General features: G+C 38.4%; 1 protein-coding gene across 2 annotated transcripts in view; it reads right to left on the minus strand.

The window, feature by feature from the left end:
* Pgm1 (phosphoglucose mutase 1) overlaps window positions 1-13,314 on the minus strand; it is a 56,915-nt gene that overhangs the window by 17,069 nt on the left and 26,532 nt on the right. For both annotated transcript variants that reach the window (XM_071667201.1, XM_071667202.1), the window contains 3 exons: window positions 11,791-11,944; window positions 9,313-9,405; window positions 8,429-8,526 (listed from right to left, as the gene is read on the minus strand). In XM_071667201.1, the coding sequence (XP_071523302.1) occupies window positions 8,429-8,526; window positions 9,313-9,405; window positions 11,791-11,944 (345 nt within the window). The remainder of the gene's footprint in view (window positions 1-8,428; window positions 8,527-9,312; window positions 9,406-11,790; window positions 11,945-13,314) is intronic.

The following is a 13,314-nucleotide window of genomic DNA, read 5'->3' on the forward strand; positions in this document are numbered from 1 at the left end:
CATAATCTTGTTAAATCATTCTGTAAATTGCTTATTTCTTCATTATATTATTCTCACATTAATCTTCTTCACTTACCTCACCAACTGATACATATAATTTCTTTATCTAATAACTCTTCTCATTCAATAATCTTTGAACTTTTCATGAAGTCACCATGTGCATGTTCTTCAGGTGGGCAACCACATGTAATGGTGGATGTAGAGACACTAATAACAGCAGAATTTTTTCTATCTTTTCCTAGTGTTGGAAAAGACCTCTGTAAATGACTAACTGTATGGCAAGTCAGCTGGATATTGAAACAGAGCACATCATTCATTTGTCAAATATCAGGCAAGGATTATGGACGAGGTGTCATCCCTCCTCTTGTTTTAAAGGAGTGTGCTTCTGAGCTTGTATCCATTTTTGTTCATCTGTAGCATCATTAGCCACAAAACTATAATGATGCTACAATACTCAATTGTTAGATGGTGAAATCATAATCCTACGTGGACGTCTAGGATAATATCATAACTGACAGTAACAATGTGTGACCTCAAATAACCTCTCCATAATCCCCAAAGGGAGCAGTTTCAGTAAGTTTGACAACCATGCCTATACAATTAACATTATTAGCATGACTGACCAGACTGCCTTTAAAATACCCTAGGCATCACTGATGGCAGCCAGTCAAGCTGTCAATTTGCCTTAAGTCTACTTTCACACACTGGTTCTTGGACAACACCATGCCTGGCACCTGAAAATGTTTGCAATGTGACACAGAGGATCAGCATTCCCAATTTGGAGCCCATGGGGCATCTCTATCAGCAACAGCAACCCCTAGAGAATGCCATTGATTCCTCCTGACGACATGGGCCCCATGGGAAATCATCAACGCTATCTTATCCTGCAGTTCCTACAGGGTCTCAGCTAAGCCTCTCTCCCCTGCAGCACAATCTAGCAAATACCACATTCTCTACAAACTTCAAAACTTTAACTTCCTCCCATCTGCCAGACTAATAGAAAATGTATGGAACCTTCTTCCATTCTGCTGCAGGATTGCATGACCTTAGCACACCACCTCTCCTGTAGTTGCACTCTGGCAAAAGATCCAGGTTACAATGAACCTCCTGTAGGACCCCTGAACCAAAAACAAAATCACAAGACTACAGCATGCCTCCCAACCTCACCTCACCTTCTTTCCATCATCCTGAACCACTCATGCCAGCTCATCATCTCCATACTTATTCATTTATCAATTACCCTGGAACCAATTTCTGTGAAAGAGTTCTGGTGTTACCCAAGACCTCCTCCTAAAGTCTCCTGCAGCATAAGGCTGCACTACTACTAGCAGCAGAAAAATGAGAACTCCTTCATGAGTGAAAAGTTCTCTGACAAGACTAATGTCAATGATAAAGCCTCGCCAAGGGAAACATTTCACTTGCAATGTAACAACTGCAGGCGGAGCCCGGAAACACCTGACCTCAATACTTACTCAATAAAGAACACTAATGTAATTGCTACTCATGTTTCTGTACATCCTCTCTCATTTCTTACCATTATAGAAGATGCATAAGACACATAAGAATGCTGATGACTCCAGAGTGACTGAGTGAGACATTTGGATATATTCACATAGTACTAATTGTCAGCCTCCCTTTACCTAATCTCACCAGCCCCAACAGCCATAATCCTACCCCTACCCCATGTCCAACAGTCTCCCACATCTGCTTCTCTATCCTCTTGTCTCTTTAACAGGTCCAGGCAATATCTAATAATGAACACACTAATCCAGCTGCCTCCTGCACTCTACTATGGCTGCTGTAAAGTATGTGAATGCTCATGATTCAATATAACTTTTAACTCTTCCTTTTCCCCTCCCTCAGCATTGAATGTTCAGCCAACTACAACATTTACTTTAGCATCATCCCCAGAGTCAAGGAAGGAGAGCCATGTGGTGTCATCAACCACAACACTATATGCTTCTGCTTAAAAACGAAGCACTTTCCATTTTGGAAACAAAATTGTAGAGCCTGATGGATGACAATTCTAACCCTTCTAACTTCAGTCCTGTTGCTCTGAATTTTGTTATTTCTAAAGTCTTTATGAGTTTCTCCTTTAACTCTAACTCCCTTGATTGTGTTGAAACTCATCTCTCAGTTTATCAGTATGGCCTTCACAAGGCAAGATCCACAAATTATAACCTTTACTAGTTTACCAAAGTCTAGTCATCCCCTCTCAGAGGTTTTGGGAAGTCGTAAGTTACAGCCCTTCATACACTTACAGCTTTTGAAAGGATGTGGCATTAGCTTCTGGTATCCAAGGCCCTTTATTCCTGCTCCCTTCTTCACTCAGTTATCTCATATCCAGCCTTCTCTCTGGCCTAATTCCAAAATTCTTAAGGATTAACTTCTACCTCTCTCCCTATCAACAGTGGTGTCCTGCAGGGTTCCATTCTGTCCTCAAGAACTTCGCTCCTTTTTAACAAGTTTCTTCAGCAAATAACCAAATACTCTCATGCACCTTAAGCTGACAAAGGATTCCTTTATTTCTTTCAAATCCACTACACCTTCTTTAGTTTGCTTTACTTTTTGTCTCATCACAACTATGTAAACTCAGAGCAGCACAGGATTTGCAGTACAGCAGATGCAGCCTTGTTAATTCTAAAGCCTCTAAAACCCAGGATCTGCTCAATACTCATTTGAAAATTTACAAACTTCCCATCTTTGACGGCTCTGTAATTTCATAAAACAATAAACGTACTTGGTACCACCATAATATCTAACTTATCTTGGAAACCTCCAATCACAAAAATAGCTGTCTACCTTTATGAAACAAGACCTGTTCAGATGCCATGGATTATTCTCATCTAAACATTTATTCAGATTTCATTAAGGAGCAATTTGTCCTTATATGAAGTATTGCTCTCACATCTGGGGAATTTTTAGCTTTGTATATTGTATATACTTACTTGTATATACTTATTGTATATACTTACTAGACAGCATCAACTCCGAAGTAATTCAGATTAACAACTCTCCCTATCAGGCATCAAACTTGACCCACTTGCCCTATGCTATAGTGCTGGTTCTCTTCATCCTTCTTCCCAACAACTGGCTGCTTGTGTGTCCTTACCATTACCTATAACATGATATACCCTCCTAATTTCTACACCACATGAAAAGTGTGTGGTAACCAGCAACTTTAGGGTGGGTCATCACAATGTCTGTTTCTTCCACTACACAATAAAGCTTTGAAACTCTTTACCCTCTCATGTATTTCTTCCAGATATGGTCCATCATCTTTTAAAAGGTAAGTTTCCCCACTTATGGCAAATTTCCTGAATCATTTTCCCTCTTCTTTACGTATTTCTCTATCTCTAACACTTTTTGAACTTCATCTAAAGCCAGGCCTTATTGAGGACTTTTGTCTTTGCCAGAACTGGATGGCAATCCTGATGAAGAATTAGCAAAGGGACTGCTTTAAAGATGACAGGGAAATGAATTCAGGGCTGATGCGAGTAAAGATGAAAGATGCATATGAAGTGAATTAGTTATAAGATAAGAAATATGCAACAGTAACTCACATGACACTTAGGCATTAGTCTAACACTTCATAGCATATTATGCTGAAACATCTACAAAACTACAATACGTTTTGACAGTGAAGATAGTGAATGAAAAATACTTCTGAAGTTATGTTTTCCTTGTTACATGTAAATCTGGTGAGTTTTGCACCTTAGGTGTATGGGCAAGTGGTGACTAATAGGGTGGTGGCATGCACAGAGCACCAGAATGGGGAGGAACAATGTTGTTTCTCAAGTGGTAGAGGATGTATGATAAGGTGTTTGCTTTGAAGAATTGTGACAAAAGCTCAGAGAAACAGAAGGATTTGTAAGCTGCATTTATGGGTCTGGAAAATGTATATGACAGGACTGATAGAGAAGCTTTGTGGAAGGTGTTATGATAATTATAGTGTGGATTGATGCTATTATCAGCAGTGAGGGTTTTTTTATTTATTCTATCTATTATACTTTGTTGCTGTCTCCTGCATTAGTGAGGTAATGCAAGGAAACAGACGAAAGAGTGGCCCAACCCACCCACATAAACATGTACATACATAAACGCCTACACACGCACATATACATACCTATACATTTCAATGTATACATACTTATACATACACAGACATATACATATATACACATGTACATACTCATACTTGCTACCTTCATCCATCCCTGTCGCCACCCTGCCACACATGAAATGGCACCCCCTCCCCATTGTGCGCATGTGAGGTAGCACTAGGAAAAGACAACAAAGGCCCATTCGTTCACACCCAGTCTCTAGCTGTCATGTGTAATGCACAGAAACCACAGCTCCCTTTCCACATCCAGGCCCCACAAAACTTTCCATGGTTTACCCCAGATGCTTCATATGCCCTAGTTCAATCCATTGACAGCACATCCACCCCGGTATACCACATCGTTCCAATTCATTCTATTCCTTGCACACCTTTCACCCTCCTGTACCTACAGGCCCCGATTGCTCAAAATGATTTTCACTCCATCCTTCCACCTAAAATTTGGTCTCCCACTTCTCGTTCCCTCCACCTCTGACACATATATCCTCTTTGTCAATCTTTACTCACTCATTCTCTCCATGTGACCAAACCATTTCAATACACCCTCTTCTGCTCTCTCAACCACACTCTTTTTATTACCAAACATCTCTCTTATCCTTTCATTACTTACTCGATCAAACCACCTCACAACACATCTTGTCCTCAGACATCTCATTTCCAACACATCCACCCTCCTCTGCACAACCCTATCTATAGCCCATGCCTCACAACCATATAACATTGTTGGAACCACCATTCCTTCAAACATACCCAGTTTTGCTCTCCAAGATAATGTTCTCGCCTTCCACACATTTTTCAACACTCCCAGAACCTTCGTCCCCTCCCCCACCCTGTGACTCACTTCAGCTTCCATGGTTCCATCTGCTACTAAATCCACTCCCAGATATCTAAAACACTTCACTTCCTCCAGTTTTTCTCCATTCAAACTCACCTCCTACCTGCCTTGTCCCTCAACCCTACTGAATCTAATAACCTTGCTCTTATTTAAATTTACTCTCAGCTTTCTTCTTTCACACTTTACCAAACTCAGTCACCAGCTTCAGCAGTTTCTCATCCAAATCAGCCACCAGCGCTGCATCATCAGCAAACAACAACTGACTCACTTCCCAAGCCCTTTCATCCACAACAGACTGCATACTTGTCCCTCTCTCCAAAATTCTTGCATTCACCTCCCTAACAACCCCATCCATAAACAAATTAAACAATCATCACACACCCCTGCCACAAACCAACATTCACTGGGAACCAATCACTTTCCTCTCTTCCTACTTAAACACATACCTTACATCCTCGAGAAAAACTTTTCACTGCTTCTAACAACTTACCTCCCATACCATATACTCTTACTACATTCCACAAAGCATCTCTATCAACTCTATCATATGCCCTCTCCAGATCCATGAATGCTACATACAAATCCACCTGTTTTTCTAGGTATTTCTCACATACATTCTTCAAAGCAAACACCTGATCCATACATCCTCCACCACTTCTGTAACCATGCTGCTCTTCCCAAATCTGATGCTCTGTACATGCCTTCACCCTCTCAATCAATACCCTCCCATATAATTTCCCAGGAATACTCAACAAAATTATACCTCTGTAATTTGAACACTCACCTTTATCCCTCTTGCCTTTATACAATGGCACTATGCATGCATTCCGCCAATCCTCAGGCACTTCACCATGAACCATACATACATTGAATATTCTCACCAACCAGTCAACAACACAGTCACCCCAATTCTTGATAAATTCCACTGCAATACCATCCAAACCCGCTGTCTCACTGGTTTCATCTTCCGCAAAGCTTTTAATACCTCTTCTCTGTTAATCAAACAATTCTCCCTGACCCTCTCACTTCGCACACCACCTCGACCAAAACATCCTATATCTGCCACTCTACCATCAAACACATTCAACAAACCTTCAAAATACTCACTCCATCTCCTCACTTCACCACTACTTGTTTTTATCAAGAGATAATGACATGTGCAAAAGTAGGTAAAGACAAGGGTGAGCTGATCCTGGGGAAGGAGCATTTGTGGTAGGGTTGAGTGATGTCACTATTTTTTGTCTAATCTGTTCATGGATTGGGTGATGATGAAAGTGAATGCAAGGGCTTTGGGAGGAGGGATGAAAGATCTTGGGAGGTAAGTCAATCACTATTTGCTGATGACATGGTACTAGTGGCAGGTTTGATTAAGGAACAGTAAAGTCAGTTTCTGAGTTTGGGGAGTGCATAAAAGGAGGAATCTAAGAAAAAATGTGAGTAAAAGCAAGATTGTTAAGTTCAACAGAACAAAGAGAAAGGTCAGCTGGGGTATGACTTTGAATGGAAAACCCTTACGAAGAAGTGAAGCCTTTTACATGTTTTAAAAAGGGCTGAAGTGGTTATGGAAAAGACTTTGACCTCTTGAAAGTCACTGACCAAACATAACATAACAGTTTATGGTATCCTCGAATTTTCAATGATGATTGGTATTTCATAGTGATCTCATAGAGGAGGTACATTATGAATGCATTTGGGTTTTGATAGTCATATAAAAGGCAAAGGAGGATAGTAAACTGTATCATCTGGGGCTGGAATGTTAGTTCAACCAGTTAATAGGTTTACATCTCACTGGCTCCTTCTATATAAACACCTGTCATAATCAGCTTGTAATCCTCTGTAACTGGTATGGAAGACAAAGACAGAGATTCTATGTCTTAACTAGTGTACCAATAATACACTAGAGAAACTGATTTAGAGAGTAACTGCCTAGGAAAAGTCCTTGCAATACTGTCCCTCACAGGACTGTTCCTTTACAAAACCTCAAAGGACCATGACTTCCCTCAGTACACAAAACCCTTGTGGTTCTAGGTACTGATCAATTTTTGATTAAGATCACCTCGTACCCTTGTGCCATCAGTAGAGAAGACATACACAGACCCCCAAAGATAAATGTCAAAGGCACAAAACTTTAATTGTTCCTGGTGTTCTGATCATCTCATAACCCTGTATCAAACCTTGTATCATGAACTGAGAAAGCAAAGTCAGATCACATGGCCTAAGGCTGCATGTCACAACTAGTGTACCCATGATACACTAAGTCGGATGGCATCTATCCAGAGAGGGTATTTGCAATACCTCATGGGGGTGTTCCTCAACTGGTTCTCAGTATATAGTATACTTTACCATAATTCTTTTCCTCATGAGAATATAAGCTTTTAAACTGAGGATTTATAGCTTTATCTTGTTTTCTTTTAAAGCATTCTCATTATGTTAGGAGGGATACTTGTAATAACTTATAACAGAGAATTTACTTGGACTCTTTGCAATTCTACCATCATATATTCAGAGTTAAGTGCTATAAGTTACTCAAGCACTAACAAAATATGGATGAAATCTCTAATTCTTAAAAGTTTTCATCTACACCAAAGTCACTGACTACTCTGTACAACTCTACTGCTCATTCTATTACCGTCAAAGTATAATCCAAACATGACATCCTTAGCCTTAGGCCCATTCTAACACTATTACTCGCAATACATTCCCTTTGTGTTTCTGGTATCACTGATTTCAGTCTGTGTTAATAAGCATAGCTTTCTTTTAACAACAGCTGACAGTTATCATGCATCCATTATCATAATATAAATTTTTAAAAATAAAGTAGATTAAGTGCTTTAAACATGTTGCAAATACATACTGATACACTAGATACATTACCAATGTAAAAGTCAATATTCACCTAATGTGAGACAGCTTCAAAGTGGTAAGAGTGCACGTGCATGCAGATACAAATGCAAAACTCGCATTTTGCTGTAAATAAGAAAATCAAATAACATCACCAACATTTACAGTTTTACACCCAAAGGTCTAACACTCATTCTAAGCAAACTGGCAGTCAGTGAGTTATCCAGCTATTTCTTTTATGAACAAATATGGACAGCCTCTGGCAATATTCAGCAAAGATGAAAAATGTATAATGAAAAAAAATCCCTAGTGACAACTTTAACTATAACTAATTCTTTCATGCCTAACCAGCAATGCTTACATAAACAGCTTTTCCTTATGCTTTGGCTGACTGAAAAAACTGCACAATCCAAAATTACAACAGCAACCAAAATCTTAATACTGTACACTAACAATGAATGCACTTCATCTTTATGAATGCCACATACACAAGTAACAAAATCTTTTAGAATCTAATCACTAGAGTAAAATTTATCAATTTTGATGAAAAAATAAAGAAAAAATATAGAACAGTTCTTGACAAACATAAGATAAAGCTTAACAAAAAAAAATAAGTTGTGATATCAACTTACCCCATCCCCATCAAAAGCAGCACCAAAGCCATAGTCCCCTCCTTTCAAAGCTTGAACTAGGTCAGCAGCATAGGTCAAGTTTGGGTCTGGGTGGTGGCCTACAAGGAACAAAACATTCTCCATTCTACAAACATTGATTTGCTCCAGAGGGATACTTTCTTAATTACTATTTTCTATGGTTATATAAGTATGGAGATTAGTTACATACAATCCTTCCACTATTTCTCTAGGTGCAGCCTATGAATCCCCCATTTACTTTTCAATAAATCAGTTTGGGATGGGCCACCATGTTCTCTGGGTCAAGAATTTTCCCCTCTTGCAAAAAGAAAAAATTTCATTTGAATATCTATGCATGATGACAAACTGCTTTATATAAGATACCATTAGTCACTGATATCTATCTCTCTTGATCTCACAAGTTCATTTCACATCTAAAAGAGTTAAATTAATTATTCTAAACTTGCTAACACTTCCATTCTCATATATCCGTAATTCATCTCTCTACCATTCTATCAAATTATGATGACAGATAAACAGATATATAGAAATAAAGATAAAAAAAGACATTGACAGATATAGATAAAGGGATGGATGGATAAAATGAAAGACAGACAGAAGGAGAGATAAATAAGTAAATGGACATATAGATAGGCATATGGACAAGTAGGTTCTATTTACTCATATAAGCCTGTATCTCCCATTAAAAGTAGTTGTAAACACACTGCTTTCATCCAAGGCCACTTGTACTTTTTTGAAGGATCAACTTGCAGACCTGAAATCACTAACCCCAACCCTGCAGGCTAGCAGAAAAATGCATGGACTCTAAACTAACTGAGGATGCCTCACTATTACTGTTCCAGTAAAACTGTAGTTTAATGACTTACCTCCAAAGTCCTCCAGTGGTTCAATGTTCACTACACTATCTGGAGTGGCTTTTAGTTCTTCCAAGAAGATGCGTCGAACATATGGACCCGTCACTGATAACAAAAAATAATAATAAGTTAATAAAATGTAATTCATATCTCTACATTTGAAAATTTCATCACTTTACAAGAAGTTTTTCTTCGATGCATTCACTCTTTTCAAATCACAACAACTTTATTATGTAATCTTTCAGCAAATCAAATGTAAATACATTAATGTTATAAAAATTCAAGAACATACTAATTTGCTTTTATGAAGCATCAATACAAAAGTCTAAAAACACTACATATCCCTTAGGATATACTATCTGACTGCAGTCTATTGAATTTCTAACTAGGAAGTCCTCATTACAAGCAGGTACACAGTGTGCAAATTCACCCTGGTATCAGGACCCTATTTATACCAAAATTTCTTTACATACAAGAATAATTCAGCCTGCAGTTGGGGAGAAAGAAATCTATCTCCATATTCCATACATGTTGTAAAAGGCAACTAAAGGGAGTGGGAGAAGAGGGTTGGACACTCCCCCTTCTTGAATTACGTTTTCTAAAAGAAGGAACAGAAGAAAGAGCAAAGCAAGGAGTGCTCATCCTCCTCAGTGGTTAAAGCTGGATGTGGGTGGCCATGGCAAAAGAGTCTCCATAACTGGTGAACTCCACTACTGCTTCTTAGCCTCTAGTGCCTCACCCTCAACAGGCTACTGGCAGAGGGCAACTCAAGGGCAATGCTTCAGATGCTCCAACCTAATGTTCCTACAGACTACTTTTACTTAATGTGTCTACCTAAATTTCCTGCCTAATACTCCAACCTACTACTTCTAATTAAAGCTCTCACTGAATGTTCTTGCTTAATGTTCCAACTTATTACTTCTACCAAAAGGTCTCACCTAATGTTCTTACCTCCTATTCTACATAATGCTCCTGTCAAATGTTCCTACCTACTACTATACCTTTTCTCATCTGAAATAAGTTACACAACTGTGAGCAATATTCTCTTTTAGTATCTCTCAGGTGATGAAGAGCTTTGGTTGCTGATGATAACCATCATTAGCAATCACTTTTGTCTCCTTTGCCTTTATACAATAACAGCATACACACATTCCCCTAGTCCTCAGGAACCTCACCTTAAGCCATATATATTTTGATAATCCTGACAAACCAATCAACAATAGTGTTACCACCTTTCTTGAGAAATTCAACTACAATCCCACCCATTCCAGCTGCTTTGCCACATTTCATTTCACAAAAAGCTTTCACTACCACTTTTCACAAACCATTAACCATGGCAATCTCGTTTTGCAAACTTCCACATCCAAAACACACTACATCTGCTATCCTATCATCTAACACATTCAAAGAAATCATCAAAATACTCACTCCATTTCTTCTTTACCTTTTTTGTGCCTGATATCACTTCCCCATCAGGCCCCCCTCATTGCTACTCCTATTTGTTAAATTGTTCTCCTAACACCATTCATTCTTTCCAAAATCTTTTCTCATTTGCTCTAAAGTTTTTCATTACTTTCTCACCCATCTCTCATTTGCCCTTTTTACAGCCCCTGCAACTTCCTCTGGACCTCCTGCCACTATTTCTTGTACATCTCACAATCATTTACACTACTTTCCTGCAGGTATTGCCCGTACACCTATCTTTTCTCCATAACTAGCACCTTAATCATCCCATTACTCACTTTCCTTCTTTAAATGCCACCATCCCGCCTTCCACATACCACACACTTCATCCACACATGAGTAATGCTTCCCTACATACCTTCCATTCCTTGTCCACTCCCTTGGTTCTCTTCACTCTCATCCTTTGCCATTCATCTCATCTCTCCTGCTATCTACATAAACAAGCCACTATTCCAAGCTCACTCACTTTCACCACCCTCTTCCTCCCATGTCATTTCCTCTTTTTGTACAGCCACTAAACATTTCCACACTTGACTCCATCTAAAAGTGATTAGACAACCTGCCAGCTGCCCCTCTAACACATCTACATACAAGATTTTCTTCTTTTCATAAATAACTATTTGTACATAGCCCAATACTTCATGCTGACTCCCTACCCCACTTACCCACATATAGTTACGCACGTCCATTTTTTTTAGCCAGGTATTCCTAATCACCATCTTTTTCAGGCACAAGACTCCTCAAGCTGAATGCCCTTTTATTCACACCAAGTACCCCATGCTCCCTAATTACGCTCTCAAATATCACATCATACTAATCATAAATATCAGAAGCATCAAAACAGGATTATGTATGATTAAATGCACTTTTTTATGAGCTTGCTTTTTTGCCCATAGTGATGTAGCAACAGGGGCTGTCTTCCTATTCTTAGCCACAACTTTTCTTTCCGTAACAATACAAATCTATGAAAACTAATTACAACATAAGTAACAAGGATCATTTTACCTTATTTGAAACAAATCTTACCTCCATGCATTGCATTTATGAGAACTTTAAGTGGTTTGCCCTTAGATCCATGAAGGATGTCTTTAATGATACCAAAGTCAAAGATCTCCTTCATGTACTCCACATAGTCTTCAACCGAATCGATCACTTCCACCGTAAATGGCCGTGAATCAACCTATGATGAGAAAAAGTTTGGTAGAAAATGACTCTTCTGAACCTTGAAAACATAAATAGAAGATACAGTAAGTAGTAAAATTTGTCCATATAATATTCTAAGCCCACAGATGAGAGTAAGCTAACCTCTAAACTAATCTCAACAAGTAATTAATCATAGTCAACTTTTCATAAATAAAGAAACCTTGTTATCAGAGTCTAATGCTAGTTACCAGCACCTCTACTTCAGATTATCTTCCCAGAACTAATCAAAATATATATGTCCACTATGCATGGTACAAACTATGTTTATGAGCTGTCTTCATCCAGCAGCACAATCAAAGGTATAAAACCTTCATCACATGGCAAATCAATGAACAACAAGACAAATGCAAATCACCCATTCTTCTGAGATTCAGGATTCCTGTAGCTATAAGAAAGTTAAAAAACATCATATGAAATGCTGCCCTCAAAACAGTATACAAAAATGATCATGAAAATGCAAAGAACTTTTGATATAGGTAAAGTATGCATAATGTTCAGAAGCAAATATTAAGTTTTAATTACAGGCAACCATAAATTGCACAATGAAAGCCAAAACTGCTCTGATTTCTTCAATACATGCAAAAGGGCTCATTTAAGAAAATTCTATGAAGTTTCTTGGCCTCCATTCTATAGGTCTTTCCCCAGCAAGCTCTCCCTCTTTCCATGCCTCAGTCATAAGGCATATCATTTCCAGACTCTTCCCAACAACTGTGCCAAATCATATGAAGAATACTAGATCACTCTTAATTTCAGCATTTCCAATTTCTGAGATTTCATCTGAGTCGGAAATAGAAGTGATGTCCAGCAATTTTTTCCATGAGCCGCTGAGTAGGGGTTATACTTTCACATATTTTTTCTTGTCAGCCTCAGAGTCCCAATCAATATCTCTAAATGCAAGACTGAGGTGAGTGTATACAGATCATATCCAATTCATATCATTTAATGCACTTATGATTACTTTGTCTATGCTGTAGTTTATGTTCGAACAGTTTAAATGAGAGGCTCAATCACAATTCGAGCAAGCAAATAAAAAATTCCTTGCTGAGCAATCAAGGTGGTTTTGCATAAAAGATAAGGCAGTCTCCAGTCATTTTCCAACATATGTCACTTCCATTTTGTATGTCAACAATCTATATTCCTTTTTTTTGGTGTCAGATGTCTCCCATCCAACCTGCAATTAATTCCTACATCTACTGACTACACTGTTAAATATTCATGATTCTGTTCATACACTATCTCACTGTACGTCTTTTCTCCTCATGCCTTAATTTTTTAGTCTTCTAATGTTAGTTTTTCACCTATTTGTTCCTTTATTTTCTCTCGTGTGTAAATTATCTCCTTTTCTTT

Source organism: Panulirus ornatus, chromosome 11, assembly GCF_036320965.1.
Source record: "Panulirus ornatus isolate Po-2019 chromosome 11, ASM3632096v1, whole genome shotgun sequence".
Taxonomy (NCBI): Eukaryota; Metazoa; Arthropoda; class Malacostraca; order Decapoda; family Palinuridae; genus Panulirus; species Panulirus ornatus.